Raw genomic sequence first — 17,549 nt, forward strand, 5'->3', positions numbered from 1 at the left:
AAGTCACAGGCAGTAACCAAGTTGAAATATTCAAGTATGATACACAATTACTGCAGACCATATTCAAGTATGATACACAATTACTGCAGACCATGATGAATATTTCACGTATCAACAAGACAATGTGGGCATTTTGCTTTCTAGGAACAACTGAGTTTGCTGCTTGGAAGTTCTGGACATATTTCAGGCACTTAAATTACAAATTTGTGGCTGTATTTTAATTAGTTTTCAAGAGCCACTTGTCAAGCAAATGTAACTAGTACAAAAAAGGTACATGGGCTGAATGACCAGACACTTTTAATTCTTTTCCTCAGAAATATGTTATTTATTTAGCTCCAGTGAATATGTACTGATACAACAACTCTTGCTCAGGGAAACACTAAGTAGGCTTACTTAGGAGGAAGCTTGTGATTTGAAAAATCACCTTGTACCAGCAAATCAAAATGATGTTTTAAATGAACAGACCCAGTGAACTTGGGACAGGACTGCAAAATATTGTGATTTCCAGGCAACAACCAATTTAGACACATCCAAAATACCTGAATATTTCAATATGTCATAAAGACGTCATAAAAAGGGGTACAGCGGGATTATGTGCACTAACGGATAATGGTCAAAAGGAACAGTTCTATTCCTATATAACCTTCAAAAGCCTCATGGATGGGAGATTATCTGGGCTCCTCAGAAGAGCAGGGCATTTATGCCACAAATGAGCACACAAATAGCATGAAATATGCTTGCACAGGCATGTACTTTTTGCACGCAATGAAAAAATAACTAGTAACCTTCATTCGTGCTCAGAGATGCTTGTTCCTTCCTGCCTCTAGTTTCTATTTCCCTGCACAGAAGCTCTAATCACACATCACCCGCTTGTCATCAGGTTTCCCAACCAGCTTTGCCTGACGTTTACCACCACTTTAATTTCCTCCACACCTCCAGTGGATAATGCCATTTCTTCTCCCAGCCTTATTACTCACAATTTATAAACTGCTTAAATTTTGTTTAGATCTTAAAAGCAGAGTACAACAAACCACGTACAGTGGTACCTAGGGTTACATCCGCTTCAGGTTACAGACTCTGCTAACCCAGAAATAGTGCTTCAGGTTAAGAACTTTGCTTCAGGATGAGAACAGAAATCGTGCTCCGGCAGCACGGCAGCAGCAGGAGGCCCCATTCGCTAAAGTGGTGCTTCAGGTTAAGAACAGTTTCAGGTTAAGTACGGACCTCCGGAATGAATTAAGTACTTAACCCAAGGTACCACTGTAATTAAAACCAAAAGCACAACCTAAAACCAACAAAACAGCCAAGTATTTTGGCAAATATCTTCAGATGTCCTACATGAATTTCCTTAGAACATATGAAAGAATCACTCTTCACATATCTTCCATAGCCATGTAGGCAGAAAGCAAGCAGTGCAATTCTGCAAACCCCTTTGCCAAAATCACCAACTGTAAGCATGCATGCATAAAAACCCATTCTAGCTGCCTTGAATAACTTCTACCATTAGGAATAGAGTTAGAGTAGTTCAAACAGCTTATTCAAAGTAACCGGACACGGTGTGCCGATACCACAGAGCTGTTGCATGATTTATGTAGAGGGAAGTCTAAATTACTATCAAGGATTAGGTGCGCAGGATTAGAACAATGAAGCAGAGACTAATTTTAGTGAGAACCTGATTCTTAGTATTTTAAACTGAATTAAATCAGCCATTTCAAACTGAACTTGCACCAAGTTCTTGGCAGTTAACTTTGCAGAATGCTAGGCAGGCATTCTTTTCAGCACCGTGACAATACTTGCTTTTAACTAATCCCCTGATTTCTGCTACTTAAAAGCAACTGCGTGCCAAAACTGAAGACTCCAGTGTTTGCACCTTTTGTGATTTCTATGCTAGTTAGCTGAATAAAATTAGGGTGTGTGTGTGTTTTTTTTCCCTTTTGAAAGGGTTTCTTTTTTCCTCTCTTCAAGGAAAAGCAAGGTATCCAGCTTAAAAGTGTATTATTCTCTTCTCATTATCTCCTGTTGGACCCCTACTGTTCTACAAAAAGTTAACAGCAGCAGGTTTCAAGTGTTTAACAATACTTCAGAAAATCTTTTGCATGCATGCATGAATTTCTGTTCAATCCACGTTTTAAACAAAGGCCCAGTTAAACTATACTTTAAAACAAATCATGGCTTAATGTGAACAAGTAACATACTGGTACACATGGCTCAAAGGCTCCTGCTCTGCTCCTCACCAGGTCCTGCCAACAAGGTGAAACAAGGTAGACTCTGACTTGTTTTATTGCCCAAACCTAGACTTGTTTACTTAAAACCAGAGGTGAAGAAACTGTGGATCTCCTGTCATGCTCGACCTTCAGCCACACTGGCAGGGGCCAGTGGAAACTGCAGTCCATCACCACCTGAAGAGGCACAAATTCCCTGCTCTTAAGAAACCATGAGAAGTAAGCATTTTCTTGGTGCTGAAAACGGTTTCAAACTATTGTCTGATGTGATGTGTAGACCAGACAAAGACCATAGTTCACACCTCCTGGAGGTGAACATGGAACACAACTACACCAGAGTTAGGTGCTGTTGGGTTTTCTTAAGTGCCACTGATTTCAATGGGAGCAGTTTAATGAAATGCTTAATTCAAGAAGAAATCAATAGGACCCAGATGCCCTATTGTGGCTGAAATAGGCTGACTTTATACCCAAGCAGGGAATGTTTCCAGATCCTTTAAGCATCAAAAAGCAGCTTCTCTCAAGAGGCAGGAATGTGGAATCCTAGATCTCGTGCATGAACTATGTAACTCTGTGAATCTTTTAATTCTGTTTGTCTCACCGCAGTTAAGAAGCCAGTGAATTATCAGAAGTGACCTTCTAAAGAAGAGACAGGGTTTTCTAGTATACTCTTTGTCAGATCAGGGTTCTAAAAGCCAGTCCTGCATATGCATAGGCATTTGTGCTGGTCCCAGAAACTACTCAAGCAATATTGCCTACTGACATAATTACATGCATGCAACCATTAAGATACAGAGTTCATCAGGGGGAGCGGGGGAATCTAGTTTATTCACAGCACACCAGCCCAACTAATCCAATATTCCTCATCAGATAAACTGCCCAATTTTCCTTTTAACCCCTCAAACCAATGCATTCCGAAGTTGGCTATTGCAATGAATCAATATTTCATCCAACCTGCTGTTCTTTGAATTCTACATAATAAATCATTAAACATGTTATTTACTGTTAAAGATACAAAGCTCGCCTTGGAAGACACATGAAAGGCTACACAAAGTACAGTAGTACCTTGGGTTACAAACATCTCAGGTTACAAACACTTCAGGTTACAGACTCTGCTAAGCCGGAAGTAGTACCTCGGGTTAAGAACTTTGCCCCAGGATGAGAACAGAAATCGTGCGGTGGCAGCAGGAGGCCCCATTAGTTCTGCCTACTCCCAAATGGCAGGGTCTCAGGCAGAAGTTTTTCCTATCAGCTAATCCTTTTAGAAAATGCCAAGGACTGACGCTAGGACTTCCCACATGCCAACAAGAGGTGCTTGAGCATGGGTCGGCAAACTAAGGTCCACGGGTTGGATCAGGCCCAACTACCTTCTAGATCCGGCCTGCGGACAGTCCGGGAATCACCAGCGTGCGCATTCTTTCCTTCTCCTTCACACGGCGGTGCTTTTCTCCTCAGGGACGGAGCAATCTTGTCCCACACCAGGCGCCATCGACGGCAGGAGTCGGCTTGCCCACCTGCCCGCCTCAGCAGGGTGGTGCTGTGGGTAAAAGTTCCAGCGATGCCCCGCTTCCCCTACCTCCATCCACGGCTCCTCTGTTGGGGCTGCTGCTTCCATCTTCGCCAGCCAATGCAGTCTCCTAGCCCCACCATGGCGCCTGGCTGGCTGACTGAAGCCCAGCTGTGGCAATTGGGACGGCAACTGGGACAGGTAAAGCGAAGTATCTTCAGGCCTCTTTTCAGGCGGGCGAAAATCGTTTGTTCCCCCCCCCCCCAAAAAAATAGTCCGCCCCCCCACAAGGTCTGAGGGACAGTGGACCGTCCCCCTACTGAAGAAGTTTGCCGACCCCTGTGCTTGAGGAATGTAGCATCTGGCAATTATGCTATGAACCGGCCTGATCTGAACTTCCCAGTTTAACGCATAAATCACTATTCAGAATCTATTTGCTTTTGTACTTCGCAGAAGCCACCAGACACAAAAAACACCATTAACAAAACTATCTAGAAAGTCTATCTTGAGAGAAAACCAGGCACATATTTAAATGGAAAAGTTTGTATGGGTTTTAAAAAAAATAAAAACGCAAGCCAATATACAAATGAGATGGAATGGACTTTAAACCAGGAATGGACCAATTAGTCCACCACCAATGTATCTCTAGAACAGGCATAAGTTAGAATATGATCAGCAGGGTTGCTGCTACGTCAGAACTTTGGAATGTTATCTTCAATTGTCATTTTTTAGGGGGGAGGGGGAGCTTAGCCTGGCTTTGCATGGAGTCTCCTCCAAACATTACACCAAGAACGAACCTGTTTTGTCATTAACCGTCTATCCTCCAACAGTGAAGGCCAGGGCTAGCAACTTGCCCTGGGCAACCAAAGTAAAGCTCAGTATTTGAGAGTACTGTCTGCTGTGAGCTGTGGTGAAGGTGAGAAGTAGCTCTGGGCTTAACGGGTTTTTCATTGTTTCTTGCAAACTTGAAAAGGCACACAACTTTGCAATACTACAAAGCTGACAACTGCGTGAGGGAGGAGGTGGCATTTTCACCTAAGGTTCTATTTATCTTGCGGCCAGTCCTTGAGAAAGCAAATACAACAAGACCACCCTAGACTGACAACAGGAAATGTGCAAGGGAAATTGCATTTCCTAAAATACCCAGTGCCCAAGCTATTTTAAGTTCTCAAACTTGGCACCTTAAAAAGTTGCCCCCAAGCGTGCAACTCACACCAGCTAAAGTCAGGCAGCTTCCGACAGCAGACTTCAAGAGGAGACCATGCAGCTCAAAGGTGGACAGGAAGTAGACTGGAATCTGTTAACCGTAGGGTCACTGTAAATGATGACTCCCGATTACTTAAAAGCCAGCATCAAGACAACTCCTTTCCCCTGCTCCAAATAAAGGTCCCGGAGATCTTGATCAGTAGTAACTCAAGATGTGATTTGCATTTGAATACACAGGTTCCATTCAATGACTCATGATGTCCATCGTGATACAATGCTCACCCTCTCAGCCACCATTTTGCATCTGACTGCACCTGAGCAAGTATCTGCCCCAGCTCTGGCCGATGGTTCTAGAAAATAGGAGCAACCCATCTCTAAGAATTCCTACACAAAACAGATTCTGAACTTCCGTCAGGTTATTACAGGCCTGGTTTGGGAGTAGGGAGCCTTGGCTGCCCTAAGTTGACTATTTTTTTCAGGGAGAAAGAGAGCAGAGCATGTTCCTGTTGCTCCAGTCTGCTTCGTAATGGAAGGGGCTTGGGCTGTCCTTCTTTGCAGGCGTGTCTCAGAAACTACTACTCAGGAACCAGTTCAATCTTATCCCCATGGTGAGGAAACACAGCTCTGCATCTCCCTGTCATCTCATTCCAGGGAAGTTCTGAAGCTGAGTCAGTGTTAGGCTGAATGAGGGTTTAACGTACTGAAACTCTATCAAAACAAGGCAAAGGTGTTCTTGGTCATTTCACCTACTGGTGCAGGGACAGGAAGTCAGTCTGTTCCAGAAAGGGTTGCACAACCCTTGAAAGATCAGCATCGTAGCTAGAGAGAAATTCTTGTCATCAGATGGCCAGGTGTCACATCTGGCCAGGAGAACTTATGCCCAGTCTTGGCTGGCGTGCCAGTTGCACCTGCTCCTGGCTTGTATCGCATACAGTGTTAAGTAACCAGTGCAATGATTTACACTTCCCCAAGCCCTTAAATCTATCCTGGGGCTTTAACTGTGGCAGCACCCAATGTGAAACTCCTTGCCCCAAAAAGCTATGCCATCTCCGTCTTCGCGTGCCACCAGTGTTTTGAAGGCATTTTGGTCTTAAACAAGCCTTTGAACCTGTTTACTACGTGACCTAATTTAGTCTATTATTAGTTCTGGCTATTTGTTTTATTGGTACTATTTTTGGTCCTGGTTTGCTTTGTAGGAGGAGGAGGAGGAGTTTGGATTTGATATCCCACTTTATCACTACCCTAAGGTGTCTCAAAGCGGCTAACAATCTCCTTTCCCTTCCCTCCCCACAACAAACACTCTGTGAGGTGAGTGAGGCTGAGACTTCAGAGAAGTGTGACTAGCCCAAGGTCACCCAGCAGCTGCATGTGGAGGAGCGGGGATGCGAACCCGGTTCACCAGATTACGAGTCTACCGCTCTTAACCACTGCACCACGCTGGTCCTGTTAACAATCACATCATTAAAAACAAATTATCTTTTGTTGTTGTTGCCTGTCTGTTTACTTTGCAAGCAGCTTTGAGTGATTTCTACTGAATGTAAAAATTGGATATAATTTCTAGGATAAATAAAAGTCTAGTTGTGACTGCCACTTGGGTATACTGGCAAAAACCTGGAGCTACAAAGCTGATTGCCACTCCAGGACAGATACTTCAGTGGAGTTAAATCGGACATAAATCGGACATCAGGAATCACAAGACAGAGAAACCAGTAGGAGAACACTTCAATCTCCCAGGACATTCTATACAAGATCTCAAAGTAGCTGTTTTACTACAAAGGAATTTCAGAAATAGACTGGAAAGAGAAGCTGCTGAATTGCAACTTATCACCAAACTTAAAACCATGGAGAGACCTGGTCTGAACAAAGACATTGGATTCTTATCTCATTATACATGACAAAGCCACTTTTCACCTTCTCACCCCTTGCTTTTTCCTGTAAGACCTATTGCAGTCGTTAAGAGTCATGAACAGGCTCATCACAGCTATCTGCCAATCACCCATTCCCACCACCCTTCTGAGTAATACCCCTCCCCACCTTCTCACTATATAGAAGGGTCTGGAAACTTCTGTTTCAGTGTATCTGAAGAAGTGTGCATGCACACCAAAGCTCATACCAAAAACTAACTTAGTTGGTCTTTAAGGTGCTACTGGAAGGAATTTCTTCAGTGGAGTGAAAGCCTCAACAAAACAATACAACAATTATTCCAACAGCTTGTAAATGTAAACAAGCATTTTATGTTACTGCTATGCTGTTCTTTAGGAAGAGGCTCATCCTCTTCTGTGCAAAAAGGGGAAAAAACAGCATACCATGCAAGGAGTTTGCTTGTCATTTCTTTTCACCCAGTAGCTGCTTCACACTCTTAAATCTGAAACATGTACTCTGGGTCAGCTCGCAGGCAGGCAGTTATAAAGGTTACATAAGCCTGCCTTTTAATTGAGACAGTACATTTGCGGCTACAGTGCTTTGCTCGGTACATACTAGGTGAAGATCTTCAGTGATTCATCACTGCAAAACTGCTCTTGCAGAATCCTAGACAGATGCACAAACAGCTCTCCACACTGTGCATGCCTCAATGAGGGCATTAGAAGTGTCATTCTGCTATTATTAATAGAGATCCAAGTACATGCGGCTCTGGCTCAGCAGCTTGGATGTGGAAATTCTGTCCGACGTTTTTTTCCAAAGACCTTTTCAGATTTGTATTAATCCCCCAAAAGGTAAAGGTAACCAGTTATTGCCAGCTCTAAATCTCTCTTTTCCATTCTTAATTTCCTATTGCTCCTACACCTAAATCAACCTACTTTTTAAGTTCTACTGGCATGTCATGCAGCCAATGTGCAAACTGAGAGTTGCAGTAGCCTGCATTCAAGAAACACATACTCTTCATTCCATTTTGGTTCACTTGGCAAAAATAGCCAGAGGTTAACCTAGTATCACAAGCAACCTGATAAAACTTGATTTGCTAAGTTATCTTCCTAGTCCACCATTTGCTTTTAAAAAAGCAGTATCACAAATTGGTGTGTGTTGTATAGGGTCCTGGCTTCTATCCATCCTGAACCTTCATGTAGTGAACTTTACTGGGTAACCTCAAATTCTAAGGTGTAGAGAAGAAGTTAACAGTGTTAAAAATACACCTTATTTTCAACCAATGTTGCTTTGAGGTTAGATTCCAGCAGAACCAAAACGGCAGTTTTCATTGGTGCCCAGGTCATGCTGAAAGCAGTAAAAATGTACAGTACTAAGCTACAGCTCAGGTTATCTGTTGTGACAGGATACCTGCTGCAAGTTACTCACTCCTGCAAAGGTAGTTTTCAAAAGATGCAGATTTAATTTCCAGAGCAGCTACACCCGAATTAGTTTTGGGGGGGATACATAGGTACTTCCTTTTTTCAACTCCCCAACTGTTCAAATTAAATGGCAAATGTTATCAATGAAGAGTAGGGGTTCTAGCACTGTGCAGAAGGGAATGATATGACGTCTTCTGTGACGCAAATACACCATGCTTTGTGCAGTTTTAATAGCTTGCATCAGAATGAACTGCCCCATAACTGAGCAGATTTTGGCATCAGTCTAACGCAGAAGCCCCACTAGATCACGTGAAATATTTATTGTTTATTATTAATTAAACATATATCTTACCCTTCACAGGGACACAGGAAACTGCCTTATACCAGGTGAGACCACTGGACCATCTAAGCTCAATATTATCTACATTGACTGACAATTGTCTCTTCAGACTCCAGGATCTCAGACCAGAAGTCTTTCCCAGCCCTACCTGGAGACGTTGGGGATTGAACCTGAGACCTTCGGCATGTGAAGCAGATGCTCTACCAGTGAGCTACAGCTGTTCCCTCAATCCCCAAGGAGCACAGGGTAGCAATCACAAAGAAGTCAAAACAATGCCAATTGAAAATGAAGCGTAATATTCAGATAAGTTTTACTTGGAATAGATGCACTAGAAATCAATGGCCTTAAGTTCATCAGTGGGCCTAGTTGGAGTAAGACAAGCGCAGGATACAACCCAGAATATGTAATCCAGCATCCCATTTCCACAACACCGGCTAGCTAAACGCTTCAGGAAAGCCCACAAGCAGGGCACAACGGCAAACAACATTAGCAACCACTGCTCCCCAGCAATGACTATTCAGTGGTTTGACACCTCTGAAGATGCTATCACAGCAGCTGCTAGACCTATTTCCCACTTTTCCAAGCTATGTCTAGGTATTAGCCACACATCATTATGGACCTTAAAATAACTGGTTGTCTGTCACAAGCATGTCCCAGACAGATCACACACAACGAAGCAGCACCTCTCTTCTGGCAGTTCCTACTGAGAGGAGTCAGAAAAATATGCAAATCCCAAGTTGTGTGAGCCACCAGACCATATTGCCATTGTCCATCATTTGACTTTCAGAGATGCAAACCTGTCCTACAGGTTGCAACCATCCTAAAGATGCTAGCAAGCAATCCCCATTGGACTCATGGGGCCCCTAGGTTTGTCTGGAATGCTCAACAGCCCTTTTTCGGCCTTATTACATAATAATTTTATTATTTATACCCTGCCCTTCCAACTGTTATAAAGCACCCTTTTAGGAACATAGGAAGAAGCTGCCTTATCTATGGGGCCATCTAACTCAATATCTACACAGGCAGCAGCTCTTGGGGATTTCAGATCAGAGTCTCTATAGATGAATAGGATTGAAACTTGGGACCTTCTGCCTGCACAACAAATGTTCTACCACTGAGCTACAGCCCTTTCCCTATTTCTTAGAGCCTTGTCTTAAAACTAGAAGCTCAGAAACAAGCACCGCTTGCCAGATTTGTGGGATTAGTTTTAATATGAGCACGATGTCAATAGGAAAGCATCACTTCAAACTTTGGCAGGTCCTGGCAACCTATTGTTTATTGCAAGTCCCATCTGTTATTCTCAGCTTCCTAGCTAATGAAGGCCACTTTGCTGGTGATCAAGACATCCATCATGCTTCTTCTATGCACACACAGCCCAACAGCAACATGAAAACATCAAGGTCAGGAAGAAATCATCCAACTGAAAATTGCTATTTTTTAAGCGGGGTGGGGTGGGGGGAGAGGGAGGAAGAGAACCAATACTTAGTAAACAGAAGCAATCCCATGTCCACCCCCACAAAAAAACCCTTTCTAATGTCAAGACACTCCTTTCTTGGTATATATACAAGATGCCTCGAAAGAGCAAATGTCAAAAGAGCTATTTAGTTGTGCAGTTCAAGTATGTGATATTTAGATGCCCTCTCCACCAAAATGGGGGAAAAAAGCTACTGACCAGAAGATGTCAGATTCCCTTTTAATGAAAAGGTGACACAGACTATAGAAAAAGATACCAACTTCACAGCTCCATAGTTTGCCAAAGCAACTCATATTCCGAGATGCTATGGAAAAATAGGGTTGGGGAGTTTGATTCCACTCCAAAGAAATTGGACAATTCAGAGAGGGAAAAATTCCCGAGGCAGCAGGAACATCCCTCTGGGGGTGAGACACACAATGGCTTCCCTCCCCCTAGGGAATTGGCCAGTACCAATGGGGGGGGGCAAGCTCTGGAGCATGCCACTTGATTCCCACCATGGCAAATTCTCCTAAGCAGATGCGAGATCAAAGGCAGGAAAGATGAAAGAACCTGCTCAGGCTAGCAAAGAGGGAAGGTGTGTGGATCACTGATCTCTCAGCCTATTCGAGTGAGTGAATAACTCAAACAGACCCTAGTTTCGGGGGGGGGGAGGTATCATCACCTGCTGCATGCTTATTGTGTTTCCGTGCACACGTTTCTAGAACACAACTCTAATGACCTCTCCCAAACACCATGGCACTGTACTCCCTCCTTTAGCAATTAACCACTAGAGCTTTGGGTGAAGAAAAAGGTTATGTCGCTCCCCCCAAAAATCTATTGCATCACATGGTCATTCAACTCCCCAGAGAGCTCAACCCCATTTCCTCTAGTGTGGATGGGGGAAAGCAGTTTTTATCCACTGCTGTCCACCCCTTAAAGGACTTTCTAGAACATAAGCTTGCTTGCCTTGCCCCCTAAGGAATCCTACAAATCTTTTGTTCCTACAGAGTGCTCGTTCATCCTCAATTCCAAAATCCATTCCCTGCCCCAAACCCTGCAAATACATAATGTCGACCCCAGAAACACAAAATTTCAGCAATAATCATCCAGTTCTTTACCAAGGGCTGCTTCCCCCAAATCAGTACCAGAAAGATGATCACCCCTCATGTAGCACATTTCTAAAATGCCTGTTATGAACAGTTGTCTGTTAATATCCATCTGGTCAAAGCCCGTAATTGAAGTTTCCACAGAGGGAACTTTTGTCTGAGAACTCCCAGACGCATCCAAGAACCTCCAGCTCCTTCTGCTAAAAGGCACTTGTCAACAGGAGGGTGTGCTGCTGTCCCGTAAGGACCCTCACGACGTGGCCCTCATTTCCCATACTTTTTAAGAAGCCCTCCAGTCCCAGACAATACAGACTCCTTGCACCTGAATGAGGCTGCCTATCACTCAAAACCCAAACACACCATCTCCGCTTTTGTTTCACATTGGGAGAGCCAGTCACTCAAGCAGCTTTTTACAAAATCCCAAGCCGTTCCAGCACGCTTCCTGCATCCATCTCAAAATTTAACAAAGCCAGCCTTGCCAAATCATACCAGAAGGCTCAGATGGAAGCCCAGGACCACTTTCACCTCCAGCAGCGGCGATCCAGGTGCCTACAGGAAGCTTACAAGGAAGGCTACACCCCCTTGTTGCCATCAGCAGCTGGTGTTTAAAGGCATGCTGCCACTGGATGCAAAGGACTAACAGCCAATACCCTACATTGCTTAACTCTACAAGCAGGAAGAACCCAGCTGAAAGCAAGGTGCAGCAAGAACCTGATTCCAAATCTCAATTCTAGTTGGAACTCATTGGGTGCATAGCCACAGTTGCAACCATTATCTCTCTCTCTCTCTCCCCTTGCAATATAGGGACAAGCAACACAGAGCTACCTTGCAGAGATGCTGCTAGGATTACCGAGAGGACACCCAACAAAAAGCACTTTTGAGCACCCCGGGGTGCCACGTTAACGCTGGAGAAATGCAAGCTCTCTCTCACACACACACTCCGAAAGATGCAATTGCCTTTGCAGCTCATAAGCTACCCATCCAATGCAGACTTACCGTACCCAGAAGCCCCTACCTAGTTCACGCTTCGGAGTTGCTTCCAAAGTCTGCGGGCAGCCAGTTTAAAGGGATCTCCTGCACTTGCAAGGAACGACACCCCAAACACAAAACCAGCCCCTTTCCAGGGTGGGCAGCCGTGCCCTGGCACCGCCCCCTATTTTTCTTACCAAGTGCCTATTGTCTACCTTTCCCATTATTCGCGCAGAGTAATGCAACACAACAAGAACAAAAACAAACGGTTTAGGGTGGTGCAATCCTACTTCCGTACGACTCATTGAATTACTTCCGAGCGGACATTGCACCCGATTTGCAGCGCTCCGTCCAGAAAATAAGCTTGCATTTTGTTTTTCCCCGCACCCCAAAAATCAAGACACCCCCACCCCGTTTTGTTTTGCAAAACGCCCATTCCCTCCTCAATGCAAGTTGCAGGCTTTCTGTGTCCGCACCTTGGTTAACCAGTCTCAGCGCGTGGGTGAAGGACGGATCCAGGGAGTCCTTCTCCGCCATCAGCTCCGGCAGGTACTTCTCCTCCATGGCCCGCCCGCCTGCCCGAGGGAAGGTGGGGGACCCGGGCTCGCCTAACACGCAGGCAGAAGAAAACAAAAAGAGGAGAGGGAGGAAAAGCGGGAAGGAGACAGAGGAAAAACACGCGCGCACGATCGGCGGTGCAGCAGCAGCCGCGCAGCAAATATATCCTCGCTTGCAATGCAGCCTCGGAATAGAGAAAAACGGAAACAAAATAAAAAATATATATATTAAGGAGCAAGGTAAGGGGAACGCAGCAAAAATGCGAAAAAGGGGGGAATCGCGGAGGAAGCGACACTTGTTACGCCCTCCAAGCCGGGCGCATCCAGGAAAAGCCACGCGCCTCTGCTTTCCCCACTAAAATCCTGCTTATCCAAACCAGCAGCGCCGCTTCCTTTTCCAGACGCAGCCGCCCGCACCGGCTACGAGCCGCGACTGAGCGTTCGAACGCCGGCGCAGTCCTCTTTAAATAGCCGCGCACGCCACGCCCCCGGCTGTCAGGAAGCCACGCCCCCTGCTCTCCCTTCTCAGGCAACTCGGAACAAGGCGGAGGAGGAGCTTCTCGAGCCCGCCCACCTTTGTTGCCTACTGGGTAGGAGACGCGCTTGTCCACGAAAGAAAGCGTAACTCGCTCTCCGATTGGTTGATTCCCCCCTCACCCCAGCCCGCTGCGTTCGGCTGGAGGACAGCGGGGCGTCTCCGCCTGCTCCTCGCTGGTGTTTGAGACTCGCGCGCCAAAGTCAACGGCAAAAGGGCGGGAAGGGAGCTCGGGTGCGAGCGTTTCCCGCTGCGGCGATTGGGCGGAGAGAAGCGAGGGGCGGGCATATTGCGCGCGAGGCTGCTGTCATTCATTGAAGCGGCGCGCTCGCGCCAATTGACGGCGGGTGGAGCCGTTCAAAGCCGCCTCAGGGCGCATTAAACACCTCGCTCGCTCCCTCAATTATTCGCAACATTTATACGCCGCTTCATTGCTATTTTTAAAGCAACCTCAAAGCAGTTTACAGAAAAATAAAACCGTAAAACTGAGGGGAAGGTCCGCAGTCATGTTTTAAGACAAAAATCACGAAAACAGGTTAAAATCACCTCAGCTTTTTAAGCTTTTTCTAAGCAGGAATGTTTTCAGAGCGCCTCCCTTCCTTATTATGGAAAAGCATCCCTGAAGCAAAGATACAAAATAAAGGTCATCAAGTGTATAATAAAATGCTGCTATAATGCATATGGACCATAGCTGCCAACTTTTCCCTTTTCTTGCGAGGAATCCTATTCGGAATAAGGGAATTTCCCTTAAAAAAAAGGGAAAACGTTGACAGCTATGATATGGACGTACGTTTCGTTCTATTTTAATACTTGTATGCTGCTTTTCCAACATCCAAGCTGAGCTCAGAGCAACTCAGGACAAAAATAAACACTTCCTAATCATATATAGGGACACGGGTGGCGCTGTGGGTAAAATCTCAGCGCCTAGGACTTGCCGATCGCATGGTCGGCGGTTCGAATCCCCGCGGCGGGGTGAGCTCCCGTCGTTCGGTCCCAGCTCCTGCCCACCTAGCAGTTCGAAAGCACCCTTATGTGCAAGTAGATAAATAGGTACCGCTCCAGCGGGAAGGTAAACGGCGTTTCTGTGTGCTGCTCTGATGCCGGTTCGCCAGAGCAGCTTCGTCACGCTGGCCACGTGACCCGGAAGTGTCTCCGGACAGCGCTGGCTCCTGGCCTCTAGACTGAGATGAGCGCACAACCCTAGAGTCTGGCAAGACTGGCCCGTACGGGCAGGGGTACCTTTACCTTTAATCATATATATGTACACATACACACATATATATCACAATAATGAAGCCATAAGTTCAATAAATTGAAACAGTATAAATCACACTAGCTAGTGACATGCAGTACTATATAAAAGTAAAACCCAGAGAAGAATGATTAAAATCTAAATCAAAAGAATGAATGCAAGCCAATTTAAGTAACAAAACCAAAGTCTTGCTGGACACCTGTTGTTGCTGGACGTCAGCTACATATATGAAAAGGGTTAAAATTGCATTAGACCTCATGGTAAAGCCAAATAAGTGCCCTGCCTCAAATTTATTTGGATTTAAAAAAAAAAAAGCTTTAGAGCAGTAACACAGAAAAGACAGGCTTGGAAGAAGAAGAAGAAATGACACAAAAGGAAGATGGATTGGAAGGGAAGAGGAAAAAAGGAAACTTAGTTCTAAAAGCCAGCTGACCTGGAAAAGTAAAGGAGACACCAATTTTTCTGTCTCTCAGTTGCGTCATCCCTTCTCCATATGAGATTCCTATGATAGTAATATAAAAAAAAATATTGTTTATATGCCACCCATATGACTGGGTTTAATGTTATGTGTGAACCAGGTCACTGGCCACTTCAGAGGCAACTTAAATTAGGAAAATGGTGTTCAAGGAAAAGACCAGGTTTCGCGTTCTCTCCCTCGTTTCTCACTTCTCATCTTGATCAACTCTCCAAAACCGGAATATCTTCTTTTCTTTTTTAAAGGACAGACCATCAGAACACATCTGTTAATTAAGTGATCCTAAGGAGTACTTTGTCCTGCTTATAAGCAGCAAAAGGAGCCACTGGAAATAAGATAACTTAAGATAACGTTGCCCATACAGGTCACAGTGGGTTCATTTGGGGAAAGGAGAGATACAATTGCAATTAAGAAACAAGAGGCTGCTATTATCAGGTACATAAGTTTACAATGAAATTGAACACTCTAAGGTGGCCAAAATGGACTCTCCTCCCCATTGCTTCCACCAAACCCATCTGGCACTTGATAGATTATGGCACTATTTTTACTTAAGACCTTGGATAACGTTCTCCTTGGCCTTTGTGAGTTCTATCAATGAATCACTGTTTCCTGTGTTCCAAAGAGAGAGAGAAAACTAAAAACAAACGTCTTTGTAAGTAACATTTCTGGAACAGCAATGCAAGTTGTCAACAACGTTAAATAAAGTGGTCAGTAAGGGCAGATACAAGCACTGTTAAGTTTTACCTGATTTGCACAAATTAACAATTTGTGTGACATATCTACAAACTATGGAACAGCATTAATGCTGGAGAAAAATACGGTACTCAAGGAAAAGGCACTGGAAACTTCCACGAGCGCAATGTGCTGGGTGTGCAGAAGTCACTGCTCACAAATGTTTCCATTGCTCCCTGTATGTATATATTTAAATTATTGTTACCATGCTCATACATGTTAAAATACTTGGGTGAATGGTTATAAACCAAAAACAGAGCCACTACATTGTATATACCGGTATGTGCTCTGGGTGGTCTAACAATAGAGCAAGAAAAAAAATGCATTGTTTATGATAATTCTGACTTCCAAGTATGTTTGCAAAGTAAACACAGCTACTGTACTTGATAATCAGAAAGAAAATACTAGTTCATGAGGTAAAATGCAAGTACGCTTCTAGGAGGGGAAAAAAAGTTTTAAAGGGCCTGTTGGGATGCTTTCACATAGAAAAACCAACCTCCTATCATCTCTTTACCAAAACTAGAACAATCCATTGATTACTGAAAAATGTTTTGGAAAGCTAACTCTAACAAACTCTCATTAAGACCTTTGCAAACATCAGGTCAAGGGTTACTGTGTAAACCAAGTGTTAAGCAAAATTCTGGAACTCTGGGTTCAATCAACCAGCATCACCAAAGTGAAAACACATTTATGTGCCCTTGACGCACATAGCTTTTGCACAAAAATGGTTGTGGAAATGTTGAGATGTCCTATAGACTTCTGATGAAATCCTGCTCACCAGTGATTTCCCTGTATGCTCCATAAAATGTAGCAACCGGTCCCTTTCTCCTCTCTCCCCCATTGACTGTCCCAAAATAAGTTGCTATAAAACCGTGGATCCAATCTGAGCCAGGCCCAGCCTCACAATCTGTTTTCAGTGTTAGGACTGAACCATGTTTATTTTTTTGATTATTTTAAATAATGTTGTGTGCTATGTGACTGATTGTTCGAACTAGTTAACTATTTTGAGTGTTCTCTATGGAAAAACAGAGTATCTATGCCTTTTAAAATAAAATAAATCATGCAGTGGTAGGAACAGATGGCAAATACATATATTTTTAATCCCTGAATCATACCTAACAAAAATAATTAACACATATACTTTAACACACTCGGTTCTCTGCAAGTTGGCCATCTTTTGGGATGCCACACCACACCAAAAAAATAATAATCAAAAATAGCATTATGAGACGGAAATAATCTTCAGCCAAGGGCACAAGAACAAACACGCCTTGTATAATAACAGCGTTGCCATCTGTAATGTCCTTGTTGAACAAACTGAGCTTTAGTCTCAAGTGTGCACAGTGCATGCAACTCAATTAATCTACCCTGAGAAATGGAAAATCAAAGTTCTGAGTGTTTAAAAACAGAATATTGCTATTAACACAGGAAGGAATCCTCAGAACGTGCATATCCTCTTCAACACAAAGGCAGGTGGTGGCTTTTCCTTTAAATCCATGCATCCACCTTTCTAGTAAAGATAAAACTTGCACGCAAAGGTTATTCCTGTCCTTACTGTGCATTAAGTACAGAAGCGGAGGATGGAGTTAAGACTTGATCATTCAATTACTCCACCTTTCCTGACGCACATGCTGGGACTGGAGGATTGAGCAATGCATGCTGTTCCTGGCATGTTCCTCAACTCTCGTGCTTCAGAAAGTGAGGGCAGCAGAATTCAGAACTTGACTGACAGAGCTCTACTCCCACAGTGCCAAATCTGTTTGGAACTGCTAAGAAGCATGGTGCCAAAATTTCTGAATTTAGATGAATCTTACACTCCAATCTCAAAACACCTTCCTTTTGAAGTCCACGTTGGCCCCACACAGAATAAACCTTCAGCGAGAGAATCAGGGCATCTCCAGACTGTCAGCATGT

At 44.2% G+C, this 17,549-nt stretch overlaps 1 protein-coding gene and 1 long non-coding RNA gene across 3 annotated transcripts in view; one reads left to right on the top strand and one right to left on the bottom strand.

Moving 5' to 3' along the window:
- KHDRBS3 (KH RNA binding domain containing, signal transduction associated 3) overlaps positions 1-13,079 on the bottom strand; it is a 109,497-nt gene extending 96,418 nt beyond the window's left edge. For both annotated transcript variants that reach the window (XR_014170353.1, XM_081918943.1), the window contains exon 1: positions 12,561-13,079. Coding sequence is in view for 1 of the 2 variants with exons in the window: in XM_081918943.1 (XP_081775069.1) it covers positions 12,561-12,648 (88 nt within the window). In the remaining variant the exon portion in view is untranslated. The remainder of the gene's footprint in view (positions 1-12,560) is intronic.
- Positions 1-17,549, top strand: part of LOC309374267 — a 373,854-nt gene that overhangs the window by 10,168 nt on the left and 346,137 nt on the right. The window lies entirely within an intron of this gene.

This window comes from Podarcis melisellensis, assembly GCF_964234715.1.
Source record: "Podarcis melisellensis genome assembly, chromosome: 7".
In the NCBI taxonomy this organism is placed as follows: Eukaryota; Metazoa; Chordata; class Lepidosauria; order Squamata; family Lacertidae; genus Podarcis; species Podarcis melisellensis.